The following is a 12,114-nucleotide window of genomic DNA, read 5'->3' as shown; positions in this document are numbered from 1 at the left end:
AAATTGACTCTGGCGTCTTATGGGTACGTGTTGAATGTCCATCCGTTTCAAGTCATATATTACACGCAACACTGCCGGTACCAAATAATGATGTTTAAAGAGATATTGGAGAATTTGGGGGATTTCCATGCTAAAATAAACGAGAAAGAATTGTTTCATAATAGTGACTATCAGAGAGAAGTAGAAAGAAGATTGAAATTTTGCATTGTAAGAGGACAACAAGTTATTGAGTAAGTTTTCATCTCCCCAATAACAGTTAAGTAAATTAATTTTGCAGTGGACAGAAAAAGAAAATTGACGAAATCGGAAACTTAATTGCGGGATTTTCAATATGTGGATGGCTCTGGGGAATTTGCATCATCATAATAATATTTTCAGTGAGTGTCTAAATATTATCAATTTCTTACGACAATCAATTTTCAGGGAGTTTTCTCCTCAGCCTATTATCCGTTGATTTCATTCATGGCCCTTGGCACCGTTCTGTCTTTTAATGGTTTAATTGTGGCGGGACAGTCTGTCATAACAGAGGTAAGACTAGTTCACAAACTTGTTTAAACTGATAATATTTCCAGGTTGAAGAAATGGCTTTTACACTTAATAACATTAAATGGTACAATTTTAACCAAACAAACAAGATTTTGTACAATGTCATGACTATTCATCTCTCGAAACCACGAAAAATTAAATTTTCGGAGAATTTGTCCATCAACTATGAACTTGGGCTTCGAGTACGAAATTCCCTGTTTTTTCTTTCAGTATTTAGTAAGTAAGAGTTATTTACAGATCTTGAGAGGAGTATATTCAGTTATGATGGTGTTTAGGAAGGTTAATTAAACTTCAAAGACAAGAGGGATTTTTGGCAAGAAAAAGCTTAGTATGACACGTGGACATTGCAAACTGCGCTTTTCGCCTTAATATTTATAATATTATTATAAATTATACTACTTATAGTACCAAAACTTTTTTTGACTTATTTGAGTCCGAAAATCTCACTTTGACGGACTAGTATCTTAATAGAACACAATCCACAACCGTGGATTCATGAATGATGATTTTAGCAATGACAATTGGCGAATTTTATAACGTTCTCACATCTTAGGATTTTGTTGTGGAAAATTTGATTTTTTCGACAAAAACATTGACTAAAACTATGTAACTTCTGGCGTCGATATCTCGCTTAGTTTTGGAGCAAACTTGCGTTATTGGGTCTCATTTTACTCAAAATTTTGCGCAGATTCCAAATCCAGGTTTAAAATCCATGTACGACAACAAATATCTGAGTTTATGAATCCACGGCTGTGTAAAAAAACATGGTGCGCATTAAAACAACATTGAAACAAATTCTATATTATTTGTTTTCTAAAATTCGTTTTATAAGGGTGCAGATTCTTAGAGTTAATACAAACATTTGAAGAAAATAAATTGTTTATTAGCTTTATGAATATTAATTTATTAAATTATTATTTTATGTATTAACTATTAAGTTAAGTGATCACTAACTGGTATTTTATTATACAGTGCCTAAAATACTTACCTTGATGAATATATAAGTATCGTTTTATTACTACATAGTTTATTGTTAGTAACGACCTAAACAGTCAGTTAAATAATAAAACATAATTAATAATAAAATTATCTTTATTGTTTTTTACACAAAAATTAATTTTACTGCTAATAATGAAAAAATAAAACAACGTTTATAAAAAATAACTACTTAATTAAAAAAAAACAAACTGCTGAAAATGGAGAAATAGCAGTTTTTAGATCGAGGTGCGAAAATTTGTGGTTTGAAAAAAAAATAGATTGAGCGAACTCTACCCAGTTTCCTGTGTAAGTTTTCAAAAATTCTTAATGTGTATATTAGACTTTCAATCTTTTGAGCAGAAAATTAGAGAAACAGGATTTATAAGTTATAAGTTATAAGTTTCCTGCAGAGAATTTACAGATTTACAAAGAAGCAATTTTAGAAATCAGCAGGATTTGAAAGAGATAAGTTAGATCCCTCCAGTGGATAAAAGTCAATTTTCTGCAAGCTTTGCAACACGTTTATGTAATACAATGTTTTATCTACGACCATTTGTTGAAATAAGTACGGCACATTTTCATAGCATAATGAAAAAATTATTTAAAAAAAAATACAAACATACAAGTTGCAAGACTGAAATTAGGACGATTATAGAGGCGCAACTTACATAAATTTTGTAGAATTTTCTATTTTTCAGTTTGGCACCAGCTTTATCTTCAATTGTAATTTTTAAGTGTTTTAAGTTTTAAGTGATTCGGCAAACGCGATTTGAACGTTTTATTTGAAAACTTTTTAGTTTACGATCTATACTAATCACTTCCCACGGTCGGATCTTTTCTTAATCACTCCCATCTATTCATTATTAAAAGTTCGGTTCAATATTGAAAAGAGATTGCGCACAGTTGTCTCAAGACAAGACAAGATGTTTCATGTATTCATTTTATAGTTTCATGCCTAATAAAATGAATTTTAACTTCAGCGAAAAAAAACTCATGACGAGTAATAAACACGTTGCGTTGGACACAAGATTCTAGATTTTATTTCAGACGATCCACTGTGGATCCTGCGCCTTGTCTCATCAGATTTTTTCCAACACAAACACGTCAAAACCGCCATATGGATAATTCTGTCGTTTCATGTCAGCACAGTTTTTTGCCGCACTTTGTTACGTTCTCTTCGTTTTGGATGATTCCAAAACCAAACTTGCCTCTTTTGCTTTCGTCGTTGGATATCTCTACGTACGTATATAAATATTACTAAATAAAATGCGAGTACTGATAGAATACCACAGCCAATTTCGGCCTTTGCCACTCTTCTGTACAAAAACAAACTGGTGAGTCAAATTCACGAAGAATTTCCGCTGTGGTTATTGGAAAACGCCGGAAATCGAATCCGGTCAAGAATCAAACAGGAAATCAACGTTTTGACCGGTTTTATTTGTGTAACTTTGTTGGTTGGACTCTGTGGTGGTCTCCTTGTTTTTCGCAATTTGGACCACGATCTTGAATGGTTCATTTTTCTTCGGATTATCAAAGATTACTGTCCCGACCATTTCCAACTTCTTGCGTTTTTCTATAAATTGAATGTGGCGACTTTTGGATATGTGATGATGGTCCATTCGTTCCAAATAATTTATTACACTCAACACTATCGCTACCAATTGATGATGTTCAGAGAACTTTGTGAGACCCTGAAGGATTATCCCACAGGACAAAACGAGAAGGAGTTGTTCTATGACGAGGAATATCAGAACGGAATTACAAGGAAACTAAAATTTTGTATTGTAAGAGGACAGGAACTTATTCAGTGAGTATTGTCATTTCTAAGAAGAAACAAACGTGATGACGGATTTACAGGGCGTACCAAAATAAAAGTGACGAACTGGGAAATTTAATTGTTGTATTTTCAGTCTGTGGGGGATTTTGGGGGATTTACATCACTATAATAATAATGTCGGTGAGTAACGAAGAAATTGATTTCGCTGCGCGACTAAAAATTTCCAGGGAATTTTCTCTCCGGACTATTATCTTCTCATGTCTTTAATGGCACTAGGCACCGCTTTGTGTTTCATCGGGTTGTTTATTGGGGCCCAATCTGTGGAGACGGAAGTACAAGAAATGGCATCAAATTAATGAAAGTTGGGTTAACTTTATTTGTATTTTTAGACAGAGGAAATGGCTCTTGCGCTCAATCAAATTAAATGGTACAATTTTAATAGAAACAATAAAGTTTTGTATCATATTATGTCACTACATTTGTCGAAAACACGGAAAATTAAGTTTTCCGAAATTTTCTCTGTTAACTATAAGTTGGGATTGCAGGTACGCCGGAAATTCGAAGATATTGCTATTTATTTATTCTTGTAGATAGTGAAAGGGATATATTCGGTTGTGATGGTGTATAGGAGAGTTAACTAAACGTCAAAGTTGTTATAAGAAACAACAATTTTACTCTTATGTTTTAGGCAATAAAAAACTGAATAATTTTTATTTTTACTCGGCGCATCCACCATTTTTCAATATGCAAAATTTTAATCGGTCATAACTTAATTATTTGTTGTCAATTTTAAACACACATTTGGAATTTGCACACAATTCTGCGTAAAATGAGCTATGATAAGGTAAGTTTGCTCTTAAAATAAGCGAGACATCGCTCTCAGAATTTTGATTTTCATCTATTGAGACGAAAAATTTCTTTTAAGAAAAAGAAAAAATAAAGCAAGTTTGCTCTAAAAATAAGCAAAGAATCGACCGAAGAAAGTTTACATAGTTATTGTTTAGGGTAAGCTTTGAGAAAATTGACGTAAGCTGAGAAAAAAAATTGACAGCACTTTGACATTTGATTTATTTTTAATACTAGTTCTGAGGCTACATTTGATACATTCTCTTTTATTTTCACCATCGTAATGTTATTTTCATCAAAGAATTGATGTCAACAACAAAATTTCTTTAATTTATGCTTGATTTTGCTGCCATTGTATAGTATATCCGGTGAGAGATTGGGAGATTTCGACAGTTGACATATAGGTTGGCAGCAAATTATGCTACAAAATACACTAAAAACACTAAATTCCTACGCGAAATGGGTTGACAGGGTTGTCAGTAACTGGGGTTATTTTGTAATTTTAAATTTCGCGCGTATGGTACATTTTTCATTGCGTAGATTTAGTGACTTTTCTGTCATTCAAACTCTCACTGTACGAACTATAGAAAAAATTGTGTTCCCTACCCGTTCGAAATGAATGTTAATTTCACAACATATTTATTATTTATTGACAACATACAAGTCAAAATAATTTGAGTTTTAGTCGTCACTGGGATACCTGTAAACAAAACGTGTGCGATCTATACTAATTACATATACCTACACCTGTCCATTATTAATCTCGTTCAATATAAAAAGGACAATGCGCACCAAATATCCATCCCTCCATTGATTTGTCCACTTTGTGATTTTCATCAAAATGTGTGCTCACTTTCGCGAAAAAAAGCTGATGACAGGTAATCTTCACTGAAGTTTATTACCAAACTTCTCATTTTTTTTCCAGACGACCCACTGAAAATTCTCCGTTTTGTAGCATCCGATTTTCTCCAATTTAAATATGTTAAAACCACTTTACGCATCATTCTATTCGTCCAAGTCATTACAGTCTTCGCCGCACTTTACTACATCCTCTTTGTTTTCGAGGATTTTAAAACCAAAGTTGTCTCTTTAGCCTTCGCGATGGGAGAATTTTACGTACGTAAAACCATAATTGCCTAGTCACTCCTAACACTGCTTCTACAGCCAATTTTGGTCTTTGCCACACTCCTTTATAAAGACAAACTGATTAGTCACATCCACGAAGAGATTCCTCTGTGGTCAATCGACAACGCTGGGCCTGCAGTCAGATCTAGAATTCGACTAGAAGCAAAAGTTTTGACTATTTTTGCTTGTGTAACATTGTCTATTGGACTATGCGGTGGTCTCCTTACTGTTCCTAATTTGCAGTACGATGTTGAATTGTACATTGCTATTCGGATTATCCAACAGTACTGTCCCAAACACTTTAGATTTCTTGCGTTTTTATATAAACTGATTCTGGCTACGTACGGATACGTTCTGAACGTGCATTCAATTCAAGTCATGTATTATACGCAACACTGTCGGTACCAAATAATGATGAGTAAAGAGTTAGCACAGATGTTTGAAGAAAATCCCAAGAAAATTAAAGAGAAATACCTGTTTTATAACGAGGAATATCAGAAAGGAATAGAAAAAGCATTGAAGTTTAGCATTATAAGAGGACAAGACCTTGTAAAGTAAGTATCGCTCTAGAGGTTTAGGTTCACTTGGAACGTGTTTAAATTTCCCGCAAAATTTGACTGAGAAGTGGCGCCATCTATGTGTCAAGTCTAGAACTCCAAATATGTCAAATTCTGGGGGGCAGTGATGCCAACCTCGTCATTTTGAAATTTTACAGCGGACAGCAAAATAAAATTGAGGAAATAGGCAATCTAATTGCCGGATTTTCCGTCTGTGGATGGCTTTGGGGGATTTCCGTCATCATAATCACTGCTTCGGTGAGTGTCAAAATATCTTTTCCTAGCAACAAAGAATTTTCAGGGAATTTCCTCGTCGGCCTACTATCCGCTGATTTTATTCATGGCTCTTGGCTCAATTTTGTCTTTCTCTGGTATGATCATTGCAGGGCAGTCTGTAGAAACAGAGGTAAATAAATTGTACAAAATATATCCATTATTTGGATTTTTTAGACAGAACAACTGGCTCTTGCTCTTACAAAAGTTAAATGGTACAATTTTAATCAAAGCAACAAGATTTTGTACAAGTTTATGACGCTGCATCTGTCGAAACCGAGGAAAATTAAATTCTCCGAGAATTTATGCATAAACTATCAACTTGGCCTTCGGGTACGCCTTTCTCCTTTTTAGTTCTATTTTGATTTGTGGTTTGCAGATCGTCAAAGGACTCTACTCCGTTGCGATGTTGTTTAGCAAAGTTAATTAAACGTCAAAGATATACGATTGACAGTACGTCAATTTTCTCTCTGAGTAACTTAAAGAGACACTTCTGCACTGCATAGAAAAAAATTATACACAAAGTTTTATAGACCTGCTGTATAGGTACAGAGTTGTTAAATATAAGAGAAGAAGGACAAGACACAAGCATACAGTCGTGGTCAAATTATTTTGGACCGCAACTGTATAAATATTTTAGAAAACTTATTATTATTATTATTATTATCATTATTATTAATAATGTACCCGGGTGTTTCGTTTAACATAGACAAATAACATGAGAATATTTATTATACACTGATGTTCAAAAGTCTTACACCCTCCACTTTTTTGTATTCCACTTTAGAGAAAACTAAAAAGGATTTCAAAAAACAAATATTTTAAACTTCTTTTCATTAAAATTTGTAACTTTGTTAATTTTTAAGTTATGACTATAAAATTTAAGGAGGTTCCAATTTAAAAAGTTTATTAATTGCACCAAAGCACAACATTTTAGAACAAGAAATAGCTATTTTAGAATTTTTCATTTTAGAACAAATTAAAATTTTTGACTTTTTTTAATAAAATTCGTATCTTTGTTAATTTTTAAGTTATGACGATGAAACTTATTGAGATCGCTATTTCTAAAGTGTTCATTAATTGCACCAAAGCACAAAATTTTAGAACAAGAAATAGCTATTTTAGAATTTTTTATTTTAGAACCAAAAATTTTCAACTTTTTTTTAATAAAATTCGTATCTTTGTTAATTTTTAAGTTATGACGATGAAATTTATTGAGGTCACTATTTATAAAGTGTTCATTAATTGCAGCAAAGCACAAATTTTTAGAACAAGAAATAGCTATTTTAGAATTTTTCATTTTAAAACAAACCCAAAATTTGCATCTTTGTTAAATTTTAAGTCATTACGATAAAATTTATGGAAGTCACTACTTCTAAAGTGATCATTAACTGCACCAAAGCACAAAATTTTAGAACAAGAGAAATAGACAGTGATTTTAGAAACTTTTACTTTAGAACGAACCTAAAATTTTCAACTTTTTTTAATAAAGTTTAAAGTACAGTTATGCCCATATTCAAATTTTGATATTTATTTTAGTTTTATAAGTTTTATATTATGTTATTATAGTACTTAGGAGTCATATTTATTTTTTATAAACAATTTATATTAAAGTTATAGTTACAATAAAAGTAAATCTAAACTCTATAAGCAGTTACTTTCGGTCCTATTCTTAACAAGATAATAAATTGCCTCCTCTAAGAAACCATCTACAACAGGTCATATTTTTTGAGAATTATTTTTTTAAAACTCAGACTTTGTAATATTCGTATTTTAGGATTTAGATCTTTTCGAAACTTCTTATATTTCTTTAAGTTTTAAACTCTTAATGTTACTTTGGGAATTACTAGAATTTTTAGAACCTCATTGGCAATTTTTTAACTTTTAATGGCTTTTTAAGAGTCTTTAGAATCCATCCTTCAAAACTAAGAGTACGAAAAAGGCAAACTGATAAGAATAAGTAAAAGTTCATAAAACGAATTTGGATATAATGTCCGAAGAACCCTTAATTAAATTAAATTAATCAAATTAATCTTTGTCTGAAAAGAAACTTGTCAACCAAATTTAAAAAATTGAATTCCTTTAATGACGAATGATAAGACAATGATAATGATACGACGATAACAAAACAAATAAGATAAAAGTGTCGATAAACATATTCGCCATTGCACTGACTGAAGTACTTATCCACCGTTCAAATGCTGCAATTTTTAAAATCTAACAGCAAAGAAGGTAAAGATGCTGCTAACTTCGTCACTAAATTGGAACAAGACTTTGAAGGAGGAGAAACCCTGGGAGCTGGAAACTTTGGGCAAATCATTAAGGTACCACAACTCAAATCAATTGATTAGATATCGAACCATTTACATTGTAGGCTAGACGTAAATGCGATAATCACGAATTTGCTATAAAAATTATCAAATTTGATTCGAATTTGGAGGACATCGATAGTATTAGAAGGGAAGCAAATCTTCTTTCCAAACTGACTAACCAAGTAAACATTGTCAGGTATTTCAATTCGTGGATAGAAACGGCTGAGATTCCCACCTCCGAATATGACAAGTTGGACAATGAAGAAGTAAGATCACTTTATGTTTTGACTTAGCTAATGAAATTTTTAGTCGCTTTGCTCCGAGATTCTAAAATTATCACGCGATGGCCGCATGAGTGAAGACACTTTGGACGGGAACAGCGAGTTCGGGGACGATTACACTGAAGACGAAGATTACGAAGACGACGAAGAGAACAAAACAGATGATGACAGCAGCGTTGTTTTTCAGGCAGAATTCAAACAAGTTAAATATTTGTTTATTCAGATGGAGCTTTGTGATAAGCGGAGTCTTCGAACAGAAATTGATAACGACCTCTATTTAGAGGAAGAAAAACTTGCAAAGTACTTTAGAGAAATTTGTGACGGGCTGGCTTACATCCACAAAAAGAGAATCGTCCACAGGGATCTCAAGCCAGAAAACATTTTTTTAACACCTGACAATGTGATCAAAATTGGAGACTTTGGTTTGTCCAAGCAAATTACTTTGGATAATTATCTTGAATATGAGCATAGTATGTGCTACTTTATCTCGGCTTTAAGATGATGGTTGTTTATAGGTGACGCATTACCTTATGGTTCCCTCACTGCAACATGTGGAACTTTGATTTATATGGCGCCGGAAATTATGGAGGGCAACAGGTTCAATATTAAAGCGGATATATACAGTCTAGGTAAAATACACTGGTGTTTAAAAGTCTTACACCCTCCACATTTTTGTATTCCATTTTAGAGAAAATGGATATTTTAAACTTTTTTTTATTAAATTTGTATCTTTGTTAGTTTTTAAGTTATTACGATGAAATTTATGGAGGCCACTTTTTCTAAAGTGTTCATTATTAATTGCACTAAAACACAAAATTTTAGAAAAAAAAATAGAGATTTTAGAATTTTTCATTTCAGATTGAATCAAAAATTTCTAACTTTTTTTTTAATAAAATTCATATCTTTGTTATTAAGTTCCCACTTCTAAAGTGTTCATTAACTGCACTAAACTTTTAAACACGAAACAAAGATTTTAGAAAATTTTACTTTAGAACGAACCAAAATTTAGCTTTTTTTAATAAAGTTTAAAGTCCAGTTGAGCTCATATTTAAATTTTAATATTTATTATACTTTTATAAGGAGGTGCAAGATTTTTGAACGTGAGTGTACATATTTTGGGCGTACTACGTTTAGAGACAACCATTTCAGGTGTCATCTATTTCGAAATGTGTTCAAAGCCAATGACCCACATGGAAAAACAGAAAATTTTCTTCCCTATAATTTTCCAGCAGTGGAAAAACATCAATTTTGCAAAAAACAACGTACACAAGAAAAACCTGATAGAGTAACAATTGTGGATAGTTTTTCTTATTTCATCTTCTTGTATTTGTAGAAATCTTCTTCGTGTAAACCACCACGAAAGACCAACATGCGAACAAATCCTCAAAGTGTTAAATTCCCCTAAATCTACAGATATGTTGAAGGAGGTCTTGCAACAAAATAGGAAAATATCAAACCAAGAGTGGAGATTTTTCGAAACAGCTAACGCAACCAGTGTTGAAAAATCAAGCTCCTTGCAACTTCTCTTCTCAACAGCTACAAAGGTTGTGGGGTTAATAGTCAAATACCGGCGTAATTAATCAAATTCTAGATTTTTGAACAACATGGTGGTCAGAACATTAGCATGCCGACTTTTGTTCCATCGGTCATTGAGTTCTCCACGAATTTAACTTCACTACTTAACACGCAAGGGAATTCCACCTCTGTTGCCAACACTTCTAAGTACATCAAGCATATTTTTTAATTTTTATTAGAAGCAACTCTTTTCTTGCAGAATTGCATTTTGTTACTACCTGGCCAAACACAACATTCGCAAAATTCGTAGATATTCCGTTGGAAAAGTCTACGAAGAAGGCACATTCTCGCCCACTGAACTCCCAGAGTGCGTCTTCGAAGCCGTGAGTCCATACCGCGATGATCACGTCTTAGATGCAGAAGTTATGTACATCGCCGAAAAGATCCATAAAGAACTCTTGCCAGAAACGGAAGTTTATTTCGTTATTAATCATGGTTTAATTCTTCTTTCGATCTTCAGATATTGCCGCATTTCGAAAGACACTGCAAACTCCATTTTGGATATGTTAACAAACCCTGACACTTTCCTCCAGATTTTTCCACACTTAAATTTAGAACAAGAAGTCGAAAACTTTATTCATTCGATAAACAAGAAGTTCAGTATCGCAGAAGCTCAGACTCTCTTATTACTTCTCCTAAACACTCAGAACCAAGTGTTTGCAAGGATCAATATTAACAAACTTAAGAAAGCGCTCAATCAAATGAAAGAAATCGAGGAGTGTGCAAGAAAATTTGGTGTGGTAACTATCGTAAAATTACATTGACTAGTGTTAAAATTACGTTTTAGAAATCGCCAATTTATTTGCAGCCACTTTTCACGAAAAAAATGTTTAGTGGAGGTTTCATGTTTAAGATGGTAATTTCAGAAAAGCAGACAATAGCGTCTGGTGGTAGATTTCATGCTCTTATCACAAAGTGTTGTCTAAAGAAACGCAGACAGCCACTCGACATATCAGCAGTTGATGTTTCGTTTCACGTTAAAAACATCTTAGGTGTCTTAAATGTGAAGCCAAGATCGGTGGATGTGGTTATTTGGGCAAAAGTTCCAACTATGGCGATACCAGTAGGTGAACGAAAATTTTAAGTTTCTACTAACTGAATTTTTAGCTTTACACTGAATTGTTGTCAAAAAACATTAAAACTGAGTTGGTAAAAGACTCCATAGTTTTGTTCTCATCAACAACTGGGACGCCTTTGGTAGTTATTAGAGTGTTGAGTGAACACAAATGTTGCATGTTTTCTGTAAATGCAGATGGCGGTCGATTGTAAGTGTGTTCAAGTCTTCAAATTTTTAAAAAATGAAAGAATTCTAGGAAAGTTACATCGATAATATATCAAGGTACCTGGAAAGATCCGGAATTTTTCGAAACACTCCATAAGAGACTGTTTCCACCACTCCTTCCTAAAATTACATTTACAACAAATTAGAAAGAGTAGTATTATTTACCATTTTTTTATTTTTTATTAAAACTTTTCTGTTAGTACAAATTCAGATATTTCATTTACGAATCCAAAACTGTGCGATTTTTTCCCGTACGTCAATAAATACCCGAATAATAATTGTTTAAAGTTGCGGATAGTCCAATGAAAAATTCTTAGAAAATTATCAGTAAATCTAATTTCGTCGATATCTCGGTTATTTACGAAGAAAACTTAAACTATTTGGGCTCATTTTACGCACAATTTCACGCAGAATCTAAAACTGTACCTTTTTTCGACGTACATACATCAATAAATACTCAAATTACAATCGTTTATAGTTGCGGAGAGTGCAAAGATAATTTCTTCGAAAAATATCAGTTTTCTAAACATAGTTCCGTCAATATCTCGCTTATTTTTAGAGC

The 12,114-nt window shown here is 32.8% G+C and overlaps 1 protein-coding gene across 1 annotated transcript; it reads left to right on the top strand.

The window, feature by feature from the left end:
- Positions 1-8,252: 8,252 nt before the first annotated feature.
- LOC148174663 (eIF-2-alpha kinase GCN2-like) lies at positions 8,253-11,700 on the top strand. The gene is made up of 11 exons (XM_088036082.1): positions 8,253-8,426; positions 8,477-8,680; positions 8,724-9,165; positions 9,211-9,324; positions 9,845-9,980; positions 10,029-10,239; positions 10,287-10,417; positions 10,470-11,010; positions 11,058-11,333; positions 11,378-11,535; positions 11,584-11,700. The coding sequence occupies exons 1-11, from the start codon at positions 8,301-8,303 to the stop codon at positions 11,696-11,698; spliced, it is 2,454 nt and encodes an 817-aa protein (XP_087892208.1). The 5' UTR covers positions 8,253-8,300; the 3' UTR covers positions 11,699-11,700.
- Positions 11,701-12,114: the final 414 nt, after the last annotated feature.

Source organism: Gnatocerus cornutus, chromosome 5 (genome assembly GCF_029298725.1).
Source record: "Gnatocerus cornutus isolate USDA-ARS CGAHR chromosome 5, icGnaCorn1.1, whole genome shotgun sequence".
Taxonomy (NCBI): domain Eukaryota; kingdom Metazoa; phylum Arthropoda; class Insecta; order Coleoptera; family Tenebrionidae; genus Gnatocerus; species Gnatocerus cornutus.
The sequence above is the reverse complement of the archived record's forward strand: the minus strand, read 5'-3'. Positions and strand labels throughout refer to the sequence as shown.

What these genes read in the sequence shown, in the direction of transcription:
- LOC148174663 (XM_088036082.1), top strand. Translation starts at nt 8,301, where the DNA reads ATGCTGCAATTTTTAAAATCTAACAGCAAAGAAGGTAAAGATGCTGCT. An exon ending in ACTTTGGGCAAATCATTAAG is followed by an intron (nt 8,427 to 8,476) that starts GTACCACAACTC and finishes TTTACATTGTAG; the next exon opens with GCTAGACGTAAATGCGATAA. An exon ending in GTGCAAGAAAATTTGGTGTG is followed by an intron (nt 11,011 to 11,057) that starts GTAACTATCGTA and finishes ATTACGTTTTAG; the next exon opens with AAATCGCCAATTTATTTGCA.